The 23,577-nt window shown below is 48.4% G+C and overlaps 2 protein-coding genes across 3 annotated transcripts; one reads left to right on the plus strand and one right to left on the minus strand.

Moving 5' to 3' along the window:
* The first annotated feature begins 3,119 nt into the window (after positions 1–3,119).
* Positions 3,120–5,881, plus strand: LOC104465458 (granzyme E-like). The gene is made up of 5 exons (XM_010078507.1): positions 3,120–3,183; positions 3,293–3,449; positions 4,547–4,688; positions 4,822–5,034; positions 5,744–5,881. The coding sequence occupies exons 1-5, from the start codon at positions 3,120–3,122 to the stop codon at positions 5,879–5,881; spliced, it is 714 nt and encodes a 237-aa protein (XP_010076809.1).
* A 7,013-nt stretch (positions 5,882–12,894) lies between these two features.
* Positions 12,895–20,119, minus strand: GNA11 (guanine nucleotide binding protein (G protein), alpha 11 (Gq class)). Of its 2 annotated transcripts, none has more exons than XM_010078506.1 (6): positions 19,937–20,119; positions 18,138–18,292; positions 17,265–17,393; positions 16,278–16,407; positions 15,366–15,519; positions 12,895–13,703 (listed from the first exon to the last, which is right to left on the minus strand). In XM_010078506.1, exons 1-6 carry the CDS (start codon positions 20,081–20,083, stop codon positions 13,513–13,515), a joined length of 906 nt encoding a protein of 301 aa, XP_010076808.1. In that variant the 5' UTR covers positions 20,084–20,119; the 3' UTR covers positions 12,895–13,512. The 2 variants fall into 2 exon arrangements, with proteins under 2 accessions (XP_010076808.1, XP_010076807.1); XM_010078505.1 differs by having other exon boundaries at positions 13,588–13,703; positions 15,362–15,519; positions 19,937–20,107.
* Positions 20,120–23,577: the final 3,458 nt, after the last annotated feature.

Here is a 23,577-nt window from a genome sequence, read left to right on the forward strand (position 1 = left end):
GCCCATCGCAGGCAGCCACTTCAGGACCGTGTTAAATCACCCTGGCAGAAGCAGGGATCATCCCAGATAGCACCAGAAAGAGGCTGTACAACACCAGACCCCATTTCCTTCAGAGATAACCCTGTCCCTGCCTGAACCTCGCTGCATTTAAAACACCCACAGTAAACGCAGAGCTGCATTTCCCCGCGTATGTCTTTCCTTTCTCGTACCTTCACCCGGGGAGGAGGGAGGGAGGCTCCGGCTGGCCAAAGCGAGAGGTCAGCCTGTTGGGACGGAGGCACTTGTAACTCTGCCTCCACTGAATTACTGGCAGCCTTGGAGGACAAGAGCTGCAGTTGCCCTTCCTGGGGTCACGGGGATGAGTGTGTTGCAGGAAGAGAAACTGCCCGGGTAGGAACAGATGAGAAAAGTGATGTGCACGCACTGTTCACCAGATTCAGCAACGTCACCACCTGCCTGGGAGCAGCTGACAGCCAGCACGTGGCGCGTCAGCAGGTAGCGGGGGTCAAAAGCTGCCATTCCGTGCAAAGTAGTGGCTGTCCCCTCTGCAGGGACCTCATGCCCGGGTGATGTTGCGCCCTAGGACACGGGGCAGCCGGGACTGCTGGCTGGGTCCCAGGCTAACCTCTTGAACTGTCTTTGCTGTAAGAGGCACCAGCAGGTGAAGCGAACTGGACTTTTCCTGGACTGTGCTGCTTCTGCTCACCCTTGGGGACAGGGCAGGTGGCAGCTGAGATCCCAGGGACGAGGCTTTAAGATCCCAGAAAGGAGACGCATTCAAAGGCCCAGCTGCTGCACGCTTCTGCCGTTCTCCAGCAGCCACCGTCCTCCATCTGAACAGCAACGTGATGTCTGGGGTGGAGACGTGGATCCAGTCTCTGAAAGGATTGGACTGAAACGGGTGATGAAGGACGTGGGTTTGTTAAAGCGCCTGACCCCTTGCTGCTTCCTCCTCTGCTCCCATGCCAGCTGTTGTGGGAGAGCCCAACCCTGTCCCTGGAGAAGACAAGGGCGAGTCCCCTCTGGGAGCTGTCTGCCTCCAACAAGCTCTAGCTTGTTGGTGTGTCTCTGTCCTTCTCGGGAAGGCAAGCGCAGCCCTCGCAGCACAGCACCAGCAGATGCTACTCCAGCAGCAGCACAAAACCAAAAGGGCTTATGGCTCTCCTCTCGGCCGGGTGGTTCTCAGAGGCGAGCTTCTCCTCCCCACAATGGATGCTGCAGCACCAGGGTCTGAATGCCTCCCAGCAGCCCCTCCTTGCACAGCCTGCCTCTGCTCTGAGCCCCGGGCTCCCTCGTTCCAGCGGGTTTCTGATGGTGCCTCTCACACACAGACAGGAGGGTGCTGGACACTTTCCTGGAGGAGATGACAAGGGGCAGAGAGTGCAGAACTCCCTGGGGCAGGGTGCCGGATGTCTGTCCCGGTTCAAGAGGAGACCAGACAGGTTTGCTGTGGGGAAACCCAGTGGGGAATTTTAAGCATACAGAAACCGTGCAATTCAAGGGAACAGGATGCTTGCCCTGTTCTCAAGTCTTTCCCAGGTTCCCACTAGCAGAGGGAGGAGGTGGCCTGGCCCTGGGTGTCTGCTCTTGCGTTCTCCCTGTTGGTGCTGGGATGAAGGGAAACGCCATCGCCTTTGCCTTCAGCTGCCATCCCTGGGAAACCGAGAGGGGTCCATGGCTTGGGCTTCTGCTAACAGCTGCTATCAGCTAGGAAATCTGCAAGTGAAAAGGCTGCTGCTGCTTATCTGCCTAGTACAAATCTTTGTCACGTCAGGGTTTTCCTTGAAGCTCCAGCTGCTGCAGTCTTTGCACGAGAACAGCAGATTTCGGTTTAAACATGGGTTTTGCCCTGTGGCGCTGAGGGCAGATAGGAAAGTGGATTTACCAGCAGCGAGGGCAGCAAGGACATGTCGGCCCCTTCTCGTCACAGCCAAGGAAGGAACCACTGCCGGGGCTGCACGCAGACGTGCCTGTCTTCCACCTGGGGCTGGAGCTGTGCTTGGGCACCAGCGGGGAGGTGAGGGGACAGCCGGGGCAGGGGACCGTGCTCAGGGATTTGTCACCAGCCCTTTCTCCAGCTCCGTCCTTCTTGCTGCCATGGGGCTGTTCCCGGGAGGACAGATCCCCCCCACGCGCCGCAGAAAGGCGCCCAGTGCTTGTTTGGCGCTTGGGCATCGCTGCCTGGTGGGGGGACAGCACCGCTCTGACACCCTGGGACACGACCCTTCCCAGAGGAACGAGACCAGCTTCAGGAGGTGTGTCAGCCGGCTGTCCCCAGCGAGTGAAGAGGCAGAGTCCCAGCCGGCATCCCTCATCTCCAGCCACCCCCAGCCCCTCAGCAGGGATGTGAGCCCCTGCCCCGGCGCCAAGCAGGATCCTCCTGTCCCCCCTCGCACTGGCTGTGAGAGACAGCGAACTCCCCTGGTTAGCCGGGAACAATTACATCTGGAATGAAACCCTTGGAATGGTGTCTTTTGCTGTACAAAGCAAGGGCCTAAGTCAGCAGCTGGTGCAGAGCGGAGCCCCAGCCACGCTGCTCACGAAGCTGCTGTAACGACTCGTCCTCCCAGAGCCCTGACCAGTGTGGGGTTGGAGATCCATTCACAGCGGGTTTTCTCCATCAGCCAGGACCACACACACTGAAAAAGAGCAGGAGGGTCCTCAAGCACCACTCATGGTCTTTGGAACCGGTACACTGAGTGAAAGAAACCTCGTTCTTGCAAGGCTCATGATAAAAATCAGGAGAGTTTGCAAGCACACAACAACAGATACGAGCTGCACGGGAAGAGCCACTGTCAGGCAAAGGGATGAGGTGGGGTATGCTCCCTGTAGCTTCCAGCTCAAAGGCAACGGGTTAAAATTGTCTCTGGGTTTAGAAGGACGTCAGATACCCCAGACCAGGCCCCCGATGAAGGTGGGTTGATGCCCAAGGGTAAGGCTGACTGAATTCCCCCCTCAGATTGATGAGGCGTGCAATTTGCAGATAGATTAATCAGATGAGTCTGACTTTTGTGGTTTCCTGGAGTCTAGTCTCATGCTATAAAACCTTGCTGGGAGCAGGAAGAGACCCCAGCTGCAGCCTCACCTCCAAGGGATCCACTGAAGTCACAGTCGCTCTGATGAAGCAGCTGCAGAAGCTCCTGCTGTCCCTCCTGCTGGCGACGTGTCCCCCGGCCGAGGCCGGTGAGTAGAGCACTGGGAGGTGGGGAGGGGGCTGGGGAAGGGACCATCCCCACAGCGCGTCCTGTGCCCTGCGTCCTCCCACCCTCATCCTCAGTCCTGTCCGTTGCAGGTTATTCCCGGAATCGGATGGAGGGAGGAGGTGAAGCCAAGCGCCACGCGCCGCACCCCACACCCTATGTGGCCCGCGTGCAAGGAGAGGACAACCACGTCTGCGGAGGCTTCCTCGTGGCCCCGAACTGGGTGGTGACAGCAGCTCAGTGCTACGAGTAAGTTTTTGCCGTGTTCATACAGCACCGGGCAGGAGGGTCTTGCCCTGCCGTGAGCCGGGTGGTATCTTCCAGACGGAGGGCTAACAGTTGGGATCCCTTCCTCCATGGCTGTGGCCAAACGTTCCCTGGCAGGGAGCGCGGGCTGCGCGGCTGGGACAGGGCAGGGCTGGGGAGACCAGCACAGACGCAGCAGGGGGTCCATCTGCAGCCCTCCCTCGAGCCATCCTTCCCCATGTCCCTCCCCAGATACTTCCATTTATTCTTTTATTCCCCCTCCATGACTCATTTTATTCTTCCCAGACATCAGCAATGAGAAGTCACACCGACTTCTTCCCCCGCTGTCACTGACCTGGGGGCACAGCAGGGATTGCTGGTGCCAGGCTTTGCCCCTTCTCTCACCAAAGACCTCCAAGACTGTTATCAGAATTAGTAACCTCATGAGCAAGGTGCTTACCTGGCTCTCCTCTGGAGGAGCTGGGGCATGGAGAGGCAAGAGGGCTTTTCTAGCTGTGCAGGACTCTGGGTGGACCCGCGACACTCCTCGGGGCTGGCAGCTCTGCGCCGGTGCCACAGCCTGGGCTCGGGGCCAGTCCCCACATCTGGGCAGCAGGAAGGGGGATCAGGTGGAGCCAGGAGCCTGCATGCCCACGTCCCCCCTGTGAGACCGAGGGGGGGCTGCCACCCCTGCCCAGAGGGTTTTCCCACAGCTGCCCCTTCTGCTGGTCACGTGGAGGCCCGTGGAGGTGCATCGGCCCAGAGCACGCAGGGTCCTGCGTCAGAAATCCCTCCTTGGTGCCGTGGACTTCCGTGGGCCTATGAAGCCCGGACCAACAGCCCACGGATCTTGGCACAGAGCAGCAGCAGCATTGGGCCAAATCCACTCAGCCCGAGATCCAGACACAGGGTGACCCTGCAGAGCCCCAGTCTGTCAGACGGGACCTTGCTCTGCCTCTCGGCTGGGGGGATTCGCTGGCCCCCCCCCTCTCTTCAGCGTCCAGCCGGTCTCTCCTGGCCATGCCCCGGGAGATGTGCCCCAGCGTGACCAGGGGGGTCAGGAGCAAGCTGATTACATGCACTGTGCTCGATTTTACCAGACACAAACCTCTGACTGTCATCCTTGGAGCCCACACAACCCCAAGGAGAGAGGAAAGCTGGCGAACATTTGAAGTCCAAGATTATCACTGCCCAAAAGACTACGAGAGTCCTAAGAAGGGAAATGACATCCTCTTGCTGAAGGTAACTCCCTGCCTGGAGCATCTGCCCAACCCGCAGGGCTGAGCCATAACCCTGGAGCGGGAGGGGACAGCCTTTGGCACAGAGCGTTTACAGACCAGACACTTATTTCTGTATTTTCTGTCCACTTGCCCAGCTGAAAGGCAATGCCACCAGCAACAACTCCGTTAGGACAATTTGCTTTGACAGATCAAAAAAAGTCCTTAGCAAGACTGAGTGCCGCATAGCCGACTGGTCACAGCAAGCCACTGTCACCATCAGGACACGAAGGGAGTGCCTCAACCTCAACCCTGGACTTGCCGAAAACTTGATTTGTGGAGACAGCAAATCTGCTGGGGTACCTGAGAAGGTCAGTCTCTGACTTAGGGAGTAGAAGGCTGTGGGGAAGGTTTCTGACAGGTACTGGGCACAAGCCCAATCTGAGCTAAAAAACTTCACTGACAAGGTACTGTCTAAAATTGCTTCTTGTTGTCCCCTCACTCTCTCTGTCCCCCTAGCCGCTGCCCCATCCCTCCACGCTTCCTCAGCAGCAGCCCCGTCGCTTCCTGTCCTGGCACAAGAGGTGCTCTGGGTCTTGATCTCCAAGGATCAGACCCCCAGAGGGTCAGCGGCATCCCTGCTGACCGCAAGCATCACCCTTGTGCTCAGTCCTGGGCCATGCAGAAGGGACAAGGGGATCCTTGCAGCAGAGGATGCGGGAGCCTGCAACAGCACAACAGGACAACAGCTTGTCTGAAGAGGGGTTTGCCCTAAATCTCAGAGCTGGTCCGAGTGCATTTTGTAGTGCTCTGCAGTCAGCAGAAGGGCAGAAATGAAGTGATACTTTAAGCTTCAGCATTTTCCCAGCTGTAGTTGTGCTGAGTCCTGTGCTGGGTTCCAGACAAAACTGACAGTGGTCCCTTTTGGACCCAGAGCTATCCACACCCATTACAAATCCAAGCGTCTCCTGGGGAAGCTCTGTCCTGCTATTTTCAGCCTCCCTGTTCTTTGCAAATGCACTCTTTTCCTAGGGACCCCACATAAAGCAACACTGATCTCTCTCCTCCCCCATTTTACAGGGCGACGCCGGGGATCCACTCGTCTGCAACAACAAAGCCTATGGCATCTTCTCCTACAAGCTAAACAGTTGGACCAGTGTCTACACATACATTGCTCCTTACCTTCCCTGGGTCGACAAGGTCATGAAGTCAGCATGACCCTACTCCCCCCCAGCTGCTGCCCTGGAAAACTCACGCTTCAGGGCTCCATGTTCACCTGCTTTTTTCTTCCTTTCTCCCTGGGAAGCATTGTCCGGTGATCCTCATGGACATGGCAAGGACTTCTCTCTGGCAAAGCCAAATGAGGGCAGTGGGGTGTTTGTTCCCTGGGCAAGCTGGGGAGCACCCATTTCCACAGTGTGTGCTCCCACCTGTTGCTGCTCTGATTTACCCCTTTGTCAGGCTGCTTGTGGCTACAGCTCTAGAAAGGAAGCAGCAGGACAGCCCTGAGTGCAGTGACAGGAGCTGTTAGGAGGTCTTCTGCCCTTTGGAGAAGGCAGTAGAATTAAATCGGGGGATCCAAAGAGCAGCCTCCTCACTGCCCCTTGCGTTTGTGACACCAGGTGCCTGGGTCTCCTTTGCCCAAGCCCTGGGGTTAGGGGGTTGCCGCAGCTCCAGGGAGGACAGTTTCAGCTCCTGCTTCACTGCTGCTGTCCCCTACCTCCAAAACTTGCTGCCTCCTTTCTCCCCTCTTGCTGTAGCTCCAGCGTTGTAAGAATACATAAAACCAATAAATTGCATCTGCATTTGGTAGCCTTTTTCCTTCTGTGATTTGGATTTCTCTCAGCTGCTGGCTCCAGTCGTAAGGAGTCAGAAGAAAGTTACTGCTCAAACAGCTGAGTCCAAAGCTGGAAGGTTCTACCCTAACCAGTGGCCTCCGTTTTCTGTCCCACCTGGAGGCCCAGAATGCGTGTCCAGCCTGGTTTTCAGGGCAGGTTAATCAATCAGTCGCCTCCTGGCTGGAGATTGTCTTCTCCCCATGTGCTGCAGTGTGAGCAGGTGGGAAAGAAAAACTCCGCAGGGGAGGGGGCCCCGAGCACAGGGGGTCCCCGGGGCGATGGGAGTGCTGGCAGCGAGCGCCTGCGGGTGCTGCACGGGGACAGACCTGGCCCGTCTCAGCCTGTCCGCAGAGCACAGCAGAGCCAGGAACACAGCCGAAGGTGTAGCCCCTGCAGCGCCCGAGGGCTTCGCGAGACGCTGTGTCGCGGGGCTGTGCCAAGCCTTCTGCTGCCTCCAGCCCGTGCTGGTGTCAGACACCCCCGGGAGCAGCAGCTCACATTGGTGACACGCGTTTGGCTGCTCCAGCCACAAGCTGCCTGGAGGGGCCTGCTACCAAGGTGGGAGGTAAAGTACTGGGCTGTGTCTTAGGCAGCAGTCATGTCCTCCAGGAGGTTTATTTTGCTCAGAAGGAGGATCCCTGGTGTGCTCCAGGGCCAGGCTCTCCACCACCCCATTCTGCAGCAAGGGGGGGGCACACGCAGAGTCTCCTGTCCCTCTCGGGCACCACTGCAATAGAGGATTTTATCCCAGATCTCTGCCAGTCCATAAAAGGGTAAAGTCAATCTGTAGCAATAAAGGAAAGGGAACTGGGAGTACTACTCCTGTCCCCATGCTTTAACCATATCACCACCCTTCTCTTCCCACAAGCCCCCATAGCTTTTGATAATATCCAACCACTGTGTCACTGAGGCAAAAATCCCACAGAGTCAACCCCAATTTCTGCATGACAGGAAAGAAATCACACCCAAAGATGCAAGAGATTTTTGTGCCTGGTTGTACTGGAAAACAAGAGTGAAAGGGGTAGGCATCAGTGCATTGGCGACCCACAAAATGGGAGATGTTTCCATGCTCCCTATTACAGTAGTGGCCAAATGCCACTAGATGAAAAACTCTCCTAGAACAGAGCTTGAAAATATTATATCTGAAGGAAATTAATCTGGATGTTTGCCAAGTGACCCGTTCTTAAACCATTTTAAGCCTATAGGTACACTTCATTTTGCAGGTTACAACAACGGTTTCCTGACACCAGAAACACAATCTCCAAAGTTTTTGAAAAGCAGGGGTCAGACTGCAGTTTCAGTGTCAAAAGAAAACCCCTAGGTTTTATTTTTCAAGATGTACTTTTGGGGAGTGTTTGCCTTTCCTGATGTTCACCTTTGCACAAGGGTCACTCGTTAGAACCCACGCAACACCTGTGGCAGCGCTGGATACAAAACCAGACCCCAGATCTTCAGATTCCAAGTACTTTCCAAACCTAGTAATCCAAAACGTCCCACAGCCCCCCGGGCACTCCAATGACTCAGAGAAGCTGCAGCTGAGCGCAGTTCTCGGCGGCTTTTCTGCGGCCGGTGCTGCAGGGGCAGAGCCTCGGCGCCGCGATTCCCCGTGCGCGCAGTGCCCTCTCCAGTCCGCACCAGCTTCTGCCTCCGAGCAGCTTCCGAACCGGCACGGAAGGGACCCGCCTGCCCGGAACAGCTGACTCCGGCTGTGCTCGAGGGGCCCTCGGGAAAGACAGCGACCGACAGCGAGCTGCACGGGTCGTTCTGCCGGCTGCTGCTCCCGTGCCCCTGTCCCGGGTCTGCTCCACGACCGGCCGGGTGCCCAGGCGCGGAACAAGCTGCAGCGCTCCAGAGACAGCGCCCGCGCTGCACGCCTGCTGCATGTTACAGATGGCTGGAGGCTGCAAAAGGCCAAAACACGAGGCCCTCTCACAGGCAATGGGCAATACTGGGCATTAGTTTTAAGACTTCGCCTTCTTCCTTGAAGAGTCTGACTCTGTCGCTGTGCTTTAGTTAAATGGAACGTATTATACTCTCTTTGCAGAGACTGGCACAACACAAGACCCACACGGAGCTGAAGGAAATACAACAAACCAAACACTTCTTTCAGCCACTGTTTCCTGCTTTCCAGCTGATGAGAACACGGAGCTACTGAGAAAAGCAATGTACCCATTAATTAGAAAACAGCAATGACACAAATACCTTCCAGCAGTATGGCCAGCCAGACTGGAGCCATCTTCCTGGTTCAAGCTGAAACACAGCATCTCAGGCTGTCCAGTACCTGCACCTTCACCAAAGGGAGCAGAACATCCTTGGTTATAGCTTCCTGAAAACACCGTAAACCTTACCCAGAGGAAGTTCAACATCTCTACCCGGTCCCAGCTGATTTAATCTGGAATTCCTGGGGAACTATCCTAGGAAAGGAGAATTAAGTTCTAGAAACTCCACCCCAGGAAATCCTTTTGTGAAAGCTTTCACAGTCATCCCTCCCTGGGCTCCTAAAGGGATGAATTTGAGCAGCGTTTCGTACCCCAGCCCATGTTGCTAACAAACAAGACCAGGAGCAAGAAATGTGTCTGAAACGGGCTGACACTACAGCCAGAGGCAGCAGTGACCACTGACAACTTCACCTACCGCTTCTACTCCAAAATCCTCCAAAATTTTAATTCAAGGTGCCACCACTGCATCCCTACATCTTAAAACCCGTCAGCCACTGTTCACACTTCAGAATTACAGTACAGTACATTATATATAGTTATTGCATATTATACCTTATATTTACCAAAACACACTCTGTTTCTGTGCCTCAGAGTCCCGATTTTCTGAGCAGCGATGTTGCTAGCCAGGAGGGCAGAGTGTGCTTCCGTCAGATGCAGGTCCCACAGGGTACCGAAGTTGTTAAGCCAGACAGGAGGAGGAAGAGAGGACTGACAGCAGTGAAGAAACACATGCATGACCACCATGGCTTTTAGGAACAAAATTTATTCCAATTTCAAACAGAGAATTTATTTCAGGAGAAAGATATGAAAATCAATTTCCATCAGATATTTCTGTAGTAAGGGTTGTTGCCCAGCAGTCAGAGTGGGATCATTCCAAGAAACAATCACACTCCTGGACTGGAATGAGACAGTTTGGAGCCTGAATAGATCCTGACACTGGGCATCTTATTCAGAAACTCCTTTACCCTACCCTCTTCCCTCCCCCCACCCCAACACGCACAACAATACATGCATTGCAAATGACAAGGTTTAAAAACAGCATTTTATATAGTATCTTTTTAAATAGGATAATGTTTAAATTGTCTTAAATCAGGATCCTATAATATACAAGTATAACCAAATAATTTCCACCACATTGGCACTTGTAAAGAGTCTCTGGCACTACTAAAGAAGGGGCATTGGCACAAACCATACTCTTATGAAACTGTGTGCTGCATAACACACTTTATCTCTGCTGGACTCAAACAACCTGGGCTCTGTACAGTACGATACAATGGTCAGCACACTCCGGAAGTACTTTTTTTTTTTTTTTTTTAAACCAATAAAACACATGAAGAAAAACCATAGTTGAACGCAAGGCCAACATTGCTAGGAAGCAACAACAAGAGACCAAAGAATCCAGCTCCGGGAGAAGGGGAGACAGGCGGAAAGGGCAGGAGCTCTCTGACACGCCGAAGCAGGAAGGGGCTGTTGCTCACCAGGTAGCCAATCCACACAGAACAGTGCAAAGAAATGGGATGGTCCTCTCCTCACCGATTTCCAAGTTTCAAACTGGTTCAAAGTATGTTGGTTTCTTCAGCAGAACAAAGATAAAAAGTGCACAAGGAGCAGAGGTTAGCCAAGAGACCACTTCCTCAGACTTAAGATCCTAGATTCTCTACAAGAACCCAATGCCACCTCTTTTCTGAAAGTCAATCTGTTGTCTCAACTTCCAGAAAATTCTGACTGGCCTCACTTTCAGAAAAGATGATATAGGCAGATTTGGTTTAAGGTTTGGCACTTTTGCTAGGGCAGGCATTTGCCAAAGGGCCAGTCAACAGAGACACGAACCAGTTCCGCAGGAAAGCGTCACTAGCCAAGGTGGAGGCACACAAGCTACCGCTCGCTAAGAAATGCATGTGCTGACACCGGTATCTTCTCACGTACAGTCCACAGACAACTCCAGATGACGTGTGCAAGTCTGACCCATTCCTCCCCCAATTCAGAAAGACGTTTTGGGAACTCATCGCGTAATGCCCTCCCCTTTGCAATGACCATCACACAAAGTCAGTTACCAGGCCAACAGCTACACCAAGGAGTTGCTCAGCAAGGTACAGCACATGCCTGAATCCTTGTGCCCGTGGCCTCCCACTGTTCCCCACAACAATGCAGATTCACTTGGCGAGAGACAGAAGCCAAGATCCCTCCTCCTGTGCCAGGGCAGCAGCTCTTGAAGGGGAGGATACAAAACAAAAAAGTTTCTGATTCAAGTGGAAGTACCACCATCATTCACCTTGGAAAAAAAACTTCTGGGAAGTCATTTCCAAGAACCTGTGTATCTCAGTGCCAGGTTCGTTGCTGGCAATAGTTGTAGTGTGAACCATTTACAACAGGATCACAGAAGCAGAAGAGGCTGGTGCTGCCATCTGCTTCGGATGAACAGCACTTAGAACACACAAAGATGATTATAAATTCCTCTTTTAGGACAGTTTCTACAAAATGGATCATTTTGGCATAAAGACAAAAAAAGCAGTAAAATTGATGCAAAGCTGTCTGACACATGGGAATCCCTCTCATTCCTCCCAAGTGCTAAATGCAACCCAGAGCATGGCTAGTCTAAAGAGATGCTGTGTTTCCCTCAGCACCACCAGCCAGACTGGCTCTTCAGCTGTTGGTCCCATGGCTACTGTTCCGACTTGAGCTCTCCACTCACTCTTAACAGAGCTTGCTTTCCTCTGTAGCGCTCTGAGACATACAGAGGCTTCCCTCAGCTATTCCGGAAAACAAGAGGGACCTATAAACAGAATTACTCAAAATTATGTCCCTCCATATTTTAGTGTTTTAGATCAAAGCATCTCAAGCATCTCAGTTAAGATTTACTCTTATATGTTGTGCAAAACACTGATGTAGTGCTCTGTCTACAAAAGAGACAAAATATCAGCAGCCCCCTTCAACAGTGCAGCTCATTTAGTCTTCATCTACTGGCAGCCTGCTGGCCTTCAAGGGGGCAATCTGTTTGATCCAGAGAATTTGGACCCAATGCTACTTGTTGGAACTGAAACAGAAGCCATCAGTGATGGCTGAACGACACACGTCCAGATGTGGGTCAGATTTCCCTGTTTCCTACTCACTCCTTGCCTTGCCACTGCAGTTATCTTCCAGGCTGGCAGCAGGTCTTCAGCACATTTGTTCACTTGCCTCAGCTCCTGGAAAAGGCTCTCTCATGTGCAAAAGCTTCACATCCTTCTCCTTAGTGGTTTCATTTGGCATCTAGAATCCAGAACTACTTCCACTCTGCCTTCCACCTGCACCAGCACACCCCGCTGTCTCTGCCTCTACAATCCTGCTCAACAAAGGTGTGGCCACAGCAGGGCTTTCTGGATCCCTAGCAGCTGCGTGCTCCAGCCGTGACTAGAGTAACTCAATTTATCACATGCACCCTGGAGCAAGGATGCGTGCAAGTCTTTCAGAGAGGATCCATGCTCCTCTAAAGAGAAACACAGCAGTACACGCCTCCGGGGAATGCATAAACAGGCGAGAGAGAACTGCCGCTCCCTCCAAGAGCTATCCTCAAGTAAGAATCCTACCTACGTCCCAAAGTTTGTCACCCACCAACTCTGGTCCTTTCTAAAAATCTGTAAGCTGGACGAGACCGAGGAATTCTTACAAAGTCGTTCAATACACTGGCACAAATGCAATAAACAAGGCTTGTTTGCTACTAGCAGCAAGAAAAGAACTAGAGGGTGGCACAAGACTAAGATTTCCAATCCAGCCAAAGTCAGATGTATAAATGCCACAATTACTCAGTGTGCTTTTGATATATGCTGCATAGAGAATTTGCTCACTTGATGTCATACAGGTATACTCAACAAAACATAGCTTCTCTCTGCAAATTGAGCCTTGTGCGCGCACACGCGCTTGTGGTGTGGGGGGGATGTGTATGTGTGTGTGAAAAAAATAAAAACAAAACAAAAGAGAACAATTACAGTCAGGCACTTCCCCAGGCTCAGCAGCTATTGCTCCAAGAGCTTCCATCATTTGTAGTCCATGAACAAAATACAGCAACACATAGCAAACTATGTATAGAACATCAATAATTTAAAAAAAAAAAAAAATCACAGTCTCCATACCTTTTATAATTGATAAGAAAAAATAACTCAGAACTAGAACATATAAAGAATGGAAAAGTGATGGCTTTTTTTTGTTTGTTTTGCCTTTTTCTTTTTTTGCACAATAGTTGGAGAGCAATCGCTCCTCCCCAACATTTCATCACAGTGAACCATGGAGCGTGTCCTGGGGAAGGAAAGAAAGAGGGGGGGAAAAAAAAAAGCAAGCAGGATTAGCAAATTACACCAGAGGCACCCTATAACACAAGGCAAAGGGACCAGTAGCATTCTGCACTCCCACAGTCCAGTGAATTCACAATCTCGGCTGGAAAGTTATTTTTTTTCTATATATACCATGGGAATGAAAAGGGAAAAACAAAAAGGTGGCTAAGCAACAAAGGAAAGCTCAAGATGAGACTGCCTTAGCAGTTTGGCAAAAATTAAGAAGTAAGCAAGGTGCTGAAGAAATGAGGCATATCCCCATTAACTGTGAAATAAAAGCAATTTGTTAAAAATATGAAATCAACTACTCTGTGGACAGAGACATGAGACTCCAGGATAACACCGAGCACTTGCCACTCCACAGATCAGACAATTTGCAATCATTACATCATCAAAAATTAAAACTTTTTCCTGTCATATTTAAAATTTCTTTTTTTGTCTTTTCTTCATGATGAAGGCTCTCAAGGGGCCAAGGGCAGAGCAGGTCAAACCAGGTTGTACTCCTTCAGGTTGAGCTGTAGGATGGTGTCCTTGACTGCTGCAAAGACGAAACGGATGTTTTCTGTGTCTGTGGCACATGTGAAGTGAGAATAGATGATTTTATCGCTGTCTGGATTTAAATCCACAAACATCTTGAGAATGAACTCACGGGCTGCCTGTGCATCCCTCTGTGGGCCTGCAGCAAACAAAGAAACCCGTTAATGGATTTATGCTAAGCACATCCCCGTTTGATCCGTCAGAATAATTGCTAGCGCACTTTTTCTTATGGGTTACAGAGCTATAAAGATGAAATTAAGATCATTTATTGCATAAAAGTCCCAGGAGCTGAAGTGCCTTATGCTTTTAAGTTATCTAACCAAAACCTACAAAAGGCATTTTTCCAAGGCACTGAGTTTTGACAGACACCAAGGCATCACTTCAGACCCTGCTTTGAAACACACCATTCAGTATAACCCTGCATGTGCTGCATTCGCTACAGAACAGCAACAGATGCTGGGGATACCTGACACCGTGCTCTCCTCTGGAGATGGGATGTATATTTCTTCCTAACATACAGATGGATTTTATGCAAGGATGCAAGCATACGTTTTGCAAACAAGGGTCATCTCCAGCCAACACTGCAGTCTGTCCTAACTAGCCAGTCAACTCTCAGGAGATAAAAAAAATTGAATTTTTGTCAGTATTTACTTCATACTGCTGACATCTCCTCAGAAAAAAAGTCACCTAATTATATTTCCTTCTCCGTGCTGGTGTTGTCACATTCTCCATGGCAAGGACTGTCTTTCGAGAGGTGGTCTGATGGGCTACGCAGCATCCCTGGAGGAGCTACGGGAAACAGTTATATGGAAAAAATGAAAGTACATGACACTTCCTGATGTTATGACCCTGTCTCCAGGTGCTAAGTTGTATCAGAAGTCTGCACTATTTGACCGATAAGCTCACCAGCCATTCCCAGCCTGCTGTAAAAACATGGTGTTTTCCACCACTGACAGTTTCAGAACACTTGTGCTTCCAGACAGCAGGGGGCAAGAAACTCCAGAAGTGGGAGGACAACTAATGAGCAATTTCATTAGTTGTTTAAAAGAAGAAAGCTGTTTCCAAAATGGCAAATCTTCCTTTACCTTGTGTTTTTAAAGCACACAATGACAAAGTTGATACACGAAAGCATGGCAAGACGTGTGTTGCCTGATCTCATTCTCCACTGCTTTTATTTATTTTCAGCCCTGCACAGATGTGTCACAGCCAACTTTCAATGCACTCAGCTGAAGAGCCTGCAATGCTATTTTGGATAAGGAGTTTTGTTTCAGAGGGGAATTTCTCTGTTTCACATAGATATTATTTTTCCACAACTGCAGATAGCACACTAGTAAGAATTTCATGCTACCTGAGATTTTTCAGCACCATCATTTGAACAACTTGGGTATTTGACCAGCCAATTTCTCAAAACAAGGCATCAAGTCACCTCTTGACTAGAGGGCTAAAATGCCTAGTACACCAGCGAATCGTCACATCTTTATGAAATGGGTTATGTGCACAAGCATACAGGTAGGAAAGTTAGGCTTCCATCAATTAATACTCTGAAGTGAATATCTGGGGGACGTGGGGGAGTAATCCTTCATTTAGGAGAGGCTCATTATTTGTTCATTCAATCAGATTCCAGTTATCTTCAGATGATTAAGACATTTTTGTGACATTCTCTGATTGTTGTAGGTATTCCTTCTCAAATTAAGATGTCTTCCCCATCTCCAGGTCTGAGTTTTCTTTAAAAACCAAAAAAATTCTAACCAAACCACCTCCAGCCCTTCTGCTAGAGTGTTCCTCCTTAAAAACCACTCACCATCAAACTCTGGGAAATAGTCAACAAGGTGGGAATATAGGATCTTGTCTTCCAACAGATCTTTCTTGTTGAGAAAGAGGATAACAGAAGAGTTTTGGAACCATGGATAAGTGATAATGGTTCGAAAGAGAGCTTTACTCTCTTCCATCCGGTTCTGAAATAAGAAAAAGAAAGCTGTGTTTTCACAACCGAGCAACTAAGATGCCTTTCTGCTACCTGCACACGTACTCAGCACTGTATTATTGATCCAGCACCTCGGACACTGTACACAGAATACTTTGGCCCCATGTAGGTTCTGGCTCAAGCTGTGCTGGTAACTGGAACGGAAATGCAAAATCTGATGGGTTCGAGCTTCAATTAATTGGCAAGCCATTCACATCAAAAGGCTTAAAAGTCATTTTATGCTTTGATAGTCATACGAGAGGACTGGCCACAACACTTTGTGAACGTGTTTCATCTAGCAGAAAAGGAATAACTGCTTTTACCTAATGGCATTTTTAAAATCTATTAGCAAGTGCAGAAATTCAGTATCGCACCTTCAAAGAGACCAGTCACTATCTAACAAGAAAGCAGTCACAGCTCGAGGGAATTCAGTCCGGAAAACAGGAACGGGTGATTTTTAAGAGCGTGCCGTCACACTGCACAGTACCTTCCAAGGCACACAGAACTCTGCAATTTCAGAGTATTTCAGCATTACTTGAGAAGTACAGACGATTTGAATGCACTGTGTATTTTCCATTCTTAGGGACATCATGACCCATTGAGGCTCACGTTCCCTTTGCAACAGGAGGGACTGAAGGCCAAACCCAACACCACCTGCTAATCCAACTTGGCACCACGCACTCCAAGAAGCTAGAAAGACATTCCTCCTTTCCTTTCACCCTCCTGTTGAGTTCCCATTCTTTGGCTTACCTCGTTATCAGATTCCACCAGAACTTGGTCATATTCACTAAGTGCTACTAAAAACATGATGGAAGTCACATTTTCAAAGCAATGGATCCACTTCCTTCGTTCTGATCTTTGACCTCCAACATCCACCATTCTAAGGAAGAGAAACACATACAGTATCACAGAAGCAGCTGCAGTTCTCTATCTGAATGCAAACGACCAGCATACGATGAGAAAGAATGCGGCTCTTTTACCACTCAAGTTAACCTGGCATGGGGATGCGATAATATGTGCTTGCTAACAAATCCGCCAAGTTTACAAAATATCCTCTTCTAGAAATATATCAAACTGAAGTGATGGCAATAGGCAAGCGATAACAAATTCAAATCCTAAATATCAGCATTATCATTTTTAGATGCATTCTGCTCTGTGCTCTGGTAGGCACAGAAAACCACCTCTAAAGGCAGGCACTAGGTATCACATACAAGAAAGTATTTCTGCACAAAAAGTGGTTTATTTTTGAAGGAGAAATAAGTGGTCAAAGTTGCTTGAGCTAAGCATTCTTAAAGGGAAATCCATTTCAAGTCGAGCACTGCCCAGAGCAAGCTTCCCCCTCCTCCCCTTGGTGGCTTAAGCTGCCAACAGTTCACTCAGCTGCCTCACAAGCCACCACTTCAGCCTCAGATGCCAGCAATGCAATCCTTCCCAGGAAGGACACCAGTTCCTGCGAGATGGTTAGCTGGGCATTAAGCTTCACTGATTCAAAAGCATGTTCTATTTTGTGACAGTCAATGCATCAGCTTGGAGTTTTCCCTTAATCAGAATAAAATGTTACACCACCCCCATTACAGAAGCACCAGTCAGCAGATACTTCATAACATCCTAGCATGTACACCCCCTCAAGCCTCTCAGCCAAGCACCTGGACACTCTAAAGCAATCCAGAACTCATCATCCTGAAACCACATCACTCCTCTCTCAGTTCAGCTGTAACATGAATACACCTTCAGTACCTGAAGATAATATTCTCTAGGTCAAAGGGGTACTCTATGATACCGGTTGTAGGAACTCTAACCCGTAGCACATCTTGCTGAGTTGGTAGATATCCTGGGGTAGCGATACGATCCACGTCGCTAAGATAGCTACAAGAAGCACAGTGGAAAAAACTACCTTAGATTGCAGCACATAAATATACAGATTTAAACACTGCTACATTTAGTCTTTCCCAAGCACAACGATAAAGTCAGAAGTCACCCGAACCATTTAAAATGTGATGTGGAAAAATAACGGAATAGATCTGTGGGGAACAGCAATTCACCAGCCATCCCCTTTGGAGGATAAAGAGATACATTAAGAGCAACTTTATCAACTCTGTATGGGAGCGTGAAAGACAATCTTTACTACAGAGAAAGTTTAAATGTAGGGGATGCTTATGTTTCAGAACCAAGTCTCATTTGAGATTTTCTATTTATAAACAAACCCATGCCGCCAGACTTAGATTTTGTTAACAACAACTCCATTAAGTCACAAATCCATGTACACCTGTAGGCCAAAGGACAAACCTGAAGAGAAACAGCGACACTTCTGCTGCCTAAGAGCCAGGACCAACACAGATGGCGTACGGTAGAGATTCTAGCCTCAGGTATATACAGAAGCAGATGTGTGCACAACTGTCTTTATCGCCCACCAGAACACCTCATACCCTCATGAAAAGTAGCAAATGGTAAGGAAAACCAAAAAGATAAAAGGTCTTTAAACAAACTACTACACTACAGCAGTGTTCCTGCCCTTTGAAAGAAACTCTAGACTTCAATAAAAAAGTTGGGCAGCTATTATTTGTTAAGCCATTACCATCTACTGGTGCATGCCAGTGGTTATATACTTACTATTTAGCTGAGTCAGAAAGCTGATACTCTCTTCTCCTGTCATAACACTCTTGTATTCCAGGGTCGTTCCACAATGTTTTAATTGCACTTACATACGGTTGCTCAAATGTCATAACCTTTTCTACATCCACTTCCCTTATCAGCACTGCATTGGCCTGTAGATTGAAAATTAAAAAAAAAAAAAAACAGGGGCCAGGGGGTGGGGTGGGGACAGGGGACGACAGAGTCAGGAGCAGGGGGTACTGGTTACAGGCAAGCAAAAAAATTCTCAGATGAGCTAAATCCTTACATTATGACTTCACAGATCCACATGCTGGCTGTGGATCGGGTTGCTAAGACCCAGAAGGACAATGGGTAAACTTTATATCTAAGACATAGCACACATCAGCAAAATTCCCCCCAAACCATCATATGCTCCTTCACAGAATAAGCTGTCAAAGAGCAGCAGGTTTCACCTATCATTAGATCACCAGGAGTTTTGGAACACAGTGGTGTCCACGGCAGAGCACTCACCGTGAAGAGCCACAGACCACCCAGCTTCTGAGAGGGTTAAACTGCACTTGGATAACAAGTTACCATCTCAGGTTTTGTAGGAAAATAATTTAAGCTACATTTTGAATAGCAATAGAGACATTGTTTCGGCATACTTCAATCATGATCCCTTTTGAGAGAGAAAATAAAAATTCCCACTCTACAGTCTATAAGCAAAGGAAGGACTACAGTCATTACAACAGCTTGTGGCATCTGTGTGGCTATGATCCACCCCAAACCGCCTTCTGAAATCTTTGGTACACTTGCCACAGGAAGGGGCTTTTGCCCATACCACATATGCCAGGAAAAATAGAAAAACAAAGTCAAGTTCTGCACACATCACCGTAAGTAAAATCTGGCAGATTATACCCATCAAGGCACCTCCACCGTGCCCCAGGTAAAGCTTCCTCCCACCCTGCCTATCCTCATCACCAAGACTGCAGAACCTCTCCAAAGGCAAAAAAGGTGTTCTGACTCAAGAACTCCTGGTGCACCATCCAGTCCCTATAAAATTACTAAACATCAGCTCCAAGTTACTGTGTGACAGAACAGATAAAATAGAATTTCACTTTAAAATATTAAGGTACTAAGCATTAAAGAAGCAAAAAACACTAAAAAAACCCCAAAACCACTAATTTCCTGGGGCATCCTCACCCTCCCCGTCCTTCCTGAAAAAAGCTAAAATAATTTAGATCAGCTCTGGGATGAAAAATTTATTCCTGGACCCCAAATCAGTAAGTCAGACTTCAGCTCAAATCACGTTTCCGCGGTTGAGACTAAAACCCTTCAAGAAAGGTTTGTACCCTTGGTCAGTACCTATCAGAACAAATAACATTGTGGTAATAGCGATAACTGCACAGAGGCGTTCTGGGGTCCAGTACATATTTTGTCAGCTTCAAGTTCCCATGTGAATAGTAACTCATGCAAAGAAAAGGCCGACACATTTAACAATACCGAATCCTTGAAACGAGTAAAAAGAACACCTCCCATGTACCCTATACCGTGTCGCAGTCCCTGGCTCCCACCACTCACCACTCCAGACCCCTGCACAAACCATCCTGAGAAAGTCGCTCTGTCCCTTAACACAGCCAAGTAAGTGGAGACAGGTATCAATAAAACGTCATAAAAACCAGTCCTTAAGCACTAAATATTTATGGGAAAGAAAAAAAAATTGCAATGCAGAAGGACACAAACAAACAGGAACTTAGGAGTCAAACCCTAGAATCCCCATTGCCCAAAAACACATGCAAAACCTGTAAGAAACTTACCTTGTTCTGCTCATATTTGTACAGAATCTTCAGGGTTTCCATGGCCCTGATCATAGACTGCATGGCAGTGAAGATGTTTTGGTACACCAGTTTGGTGAAGCCTTTTTTGTCCTCTTCAGAGTAGCCTGAGCCATGAATTATACGCATTTGCTTAATGAACGTGCTTTTTCCGCTCTCCCCAGTGCCTACACAATGCGAGAGAGAGAGTTAGCAGCCATCACGAGCAAGGCTTGCTGCAGAAGAAAGCAAGCGAACATCAGTCTCACCGCACCCCGAAGTTCCTATTACTATACCCAAGTACACGCTACTTCCAGACACTTCTTCATTCGCTTTCCAAGATACTGAAAGACAGTCTGGATGGTCCTGCTCATCCCCACTATGAGCCTCGCGGCACAGAAGGAAGACATCTTGTCCTCTACAGCAGCCTTCAGAAGCAGCTCTGGTACTTATTCCAAATCTCACGTTACAGCCACTCCCACACGCTCTGCGTCAAAAGGCCCTCGTCTGTCCGTCCGTCCGTCACACCTGACCTGCTCCCAGATACTCCAGCAAGATGCTACAATCACAGCCCCGCCAGAGAGGGCCTGGGCGCACTCTCCAGCTGGCCCGTGCTGCAAACTGAGATGGTAGCGAGCGGGCTGGGGAAGCCTATTTGCACAGTCAAGAGCAAATGTTCTTTCGCTGTGACTTGGCACGAAATGCTCTTTACCTTACAGACTATGTGTCTCTTCACAGAAAAGGACTGAACACAACAGAAAAATCAACTCCAAAGGAGAATGGAACTCAGGAAACTACTTGCTTATCCATCTGACATGAGCAACCCAGGCAGTGCATCTGCCCAGTATCCCAGACCACTGCGCAAACACAAGGACTGAAATTATAATCCTCATTGCGGCAAGACACCTCCAATACTGCTTGCAGCCTTTGGGTATTATAGAGTTAAAAACTGTCTGGGAGTACAGAGTAGGATGCTGCTCACAGCTGTCTGCACCCTGTCCGGATCCCTAACAGACAGCGGGCTGCTCCGCAAGGCTGCCGGCTCCTCACCACGCAGGTTTACCTCCCGGCAGGAGCTGGGTCTCGGAGTCGATCGGAGGGCAAGACACACTCACACCAACCCAGCGCCCTGAGCGGTCCGGCCCTCTCAGCGCTCACTTCCTGCACCGTCAGCTGGGCAGGTCCTCCCACTCCTACATTTATGGCCACAGAAAAGTGTCACTTAACACGTGAAGGCCAACAGATGATATAAAAGGACAGTGGGAACTTTCTAACACAGCAAGTATGAGGGAAAAACATCATCAGATAAAGTCTCCGTGCCGTTACACAGCCTTCTTAAATTCATGAGCCAACTGGTACTGTGAAAAGCACCCAGCGACTCCCATTCTGTACATACACAGCGACTTCTGCGCAGTGGACGTATAGGTCAAGTCTGGCACGCGATCAGCGTATCTCCCTCCACGCTCCCCGCCACGAGCAACAGCTTCAGCGTACACCATTGACACTTCCCTTGAGTACTTTTGGTCAATCCTCTAAAATTCACTGTTCATATGCAGAACATATTTTTATTTATATATAGAAGACAGCTCTTTCTAGTACAGTGGCCCAGCTCACCTGACTAATGAGAGCAAACCCTAAACTGTATCGCCCGAGCGACAAATCCTTTTGACTTCAGTCACCAACAGGCGTGCTGGCAGATGCTCTGCCCCAGGAACCACCAGGTACTCGCTGCACACCAGGGGACAGGTATATTAAGACAGGATCTCATTCATCACCATACACAATTACTACTCACATGCAGATTCCCAATTACTCATGTTTATAGTGCCAGGGAAAAAGGCAAACAAATAAATACGCTCAAATAAAAGCAGCAAGCACATAACTAGAAGCTGCATATTTAAAATAAACTATCTCCAACAACAGACAGAAATTATGTCAACATAGTTAGAAATCAACATTATAAACACCATTAATATGCAGCAAACTATCTCCATCTCAAACAGAAAGCTGCACCACAAATGGGGGGAAAACTCTGAAACTGAAATGTTTTGTGGTTTCTCTCACTGTGGTGAGAAACACTTCCTTGTCTTTTACCACAGCGACCAAAACTGAGAAAAAAAAAGAAAGTGGTACTTCAAAGCATTCCGATAATGAAAACATAAGAGAAACCTCAGCACTAGCCATTCACTTACTTCAGAACTTAAGAGTTCAAATACAGACTCTTCCTGTCACTCCATCACCACCAGTATTGTTATTTATTTTTTTAAAAAGGTCCCTCTTGCTTTTTTCCTAAGCCATCAACAATACAGAATAGCGCTACACCAGAATATTTTAGGTGGGTATGGTCTCTTACATTTATAAGAGCAAAAGAACCCTTTTCAAATATGACAATGTTGAGACAAGGAGATAATCCAAACTCACCACTTCTTCTGTCAACACCCGAAAGCAGCGGAGTTTACCGCACATTACTAAGAACCCCCAAGAATCTGACAGGCACTTGTAAATACGTTACTCAGTCAACAGTATCGCATGCTTAATCACAAGTAATTTTTTTATAAAATATTCCCCACCCACCCAATAAAAAGACAAATGACTACCTTATATCAGAGAGCAATGTCCAATACCTTGAAATCCAATTTCTTACTTCCAGGTTTGTCACTGATTAGCACCGTTACTCTTCACCATAATTTTCTGTTCTAGGCTTCGACAAACTAACTGCCACTAGATACAGTGACAAGAAATATCACCAGAGATTCTACAAGGCAGAAACTCCCTCCACGGGCATCCTTCAAAATTTTGAAGATTAGGGAAAGCCCTCTCACTAATACAATCACTAATATTTGCGAGTGTAAGAACCCCACCTAATAGGAGCAAGACAGAAGAAATCCCCGCAAGCAGCAGTTATGTCAAGGAAAGAGAGCACACGTTACCTGCCACAATTTAAGGTGAGCAAGGTGCAATGCTGCATTCCAGTGAGAAGCATCTAGTGAACACATCCTAAAACTGGGAGTGTTGCTTACCCAATATTGACCACCTCATATAGATTATTTTTTTTTAATCTGAAGCTGAATCTTACTTAACTGTATCTTTTAGAAAAGCAGAAAGTATTCTTTAGCAACTATAATTATTTCTAAAGTGAAATCTTTAGATCCAGTGGGATCTTCTTAACCCAGATCTATCCTATAGTACCAACCTATTTTGAAACAGCTGCTTCTGTGGGACTGCTTTAGGGAAGCATCAGAGTCAGAGAGATACATTCCCTAGTCTACGAGAAGCTTTACAGAAAGGGACACAGCACTTTCAAAGAGCACAAACGTCAAGCCCTCAATTTTACCTTTCACTTGAAGAACAGCTACATGTTAATTGCTGAGGATTCATGGGGAGAAGGAAAGCGTGGCCTTCACTTAACAATTATCACTATGCAACGATGTCAGTATTGGAGACCTCCGAAGGATGGGGCAGACACAGCCTCACTTCACTTGTCTAAAGTTTTACATTTGTTTTTGCAACGATCATCCTAATTCTTCACCTGTACCTTAACAGCTTGCCAACTCATGACAGGCCCCAAGTGAATAAACTCAATCCACCAGATCTGCTTCATAGTCCAGCTTGAGATGACACAGTATTTAAGACACAAATCAGGA

The sequence above is a fragment of the Pterocles gutturalis genome, unplaced genomic scaffold (assembly GCF_000699245.1).
Source record: "Pterocles gutturalis isolate BGI_N339 unplaced genomic scaffold, ASM69924v1 scaffold4573, whole genome shotgun sequence".
NCBI lineage: Eukaryota > Metazoa > Chordata > Aves > Pterocliformes > Pteroclidae > Pterocles > Pterocles gutturalis.

Excerpts from the sequence above, each read along its gene's own strand:
- LOC104465458 (XM_010078507.1), top strand. The coding sequence starts at position 3,120 with ATGAAGCAGCTGCAGAAGCTCCTGCTGTCCCTCCTGCTGGCGACGTGT. Across the intron at positions 4,689-4,821 it reads ATGACATCCTCTTGCTGAAG|CTGAAAGGCAATGCCACCAG; the intron begins GTAACTCCCTGC and ends CCACTTGCCCAG. Across the intron at positions 5,035-5,743 it reads CTGCTGGGGTACCTGAGAAG|GGCGACGCCGGGGATCCACT; the intron begins GTCAGTCTCTGA and ends CCCATTTTACAG.
- GNA11 (XM_010078506.1), bottom strand. The coding sequence starts at position 20,083 with ATGCGTATAATTCATGGCTCAGGCTACTCTGAAGAGGACAAAAAAGGC. Across the intron at positions 17,394-18,137 it reads CTTTCTGACTCAGCTAAATA|CTATCTTAGCGACGTGGATC; the intron begins GTAAGTATATAA and ends TGCTTCTTGTAG. Across the intron at positions 13,704-15,365 it reads CTATTTCCCAGAGTTTGATG|GCCCACAGAGGGATGCACAG; the intron begins GTGAGTGGTTTT and ends TGTTTGCTGCAG.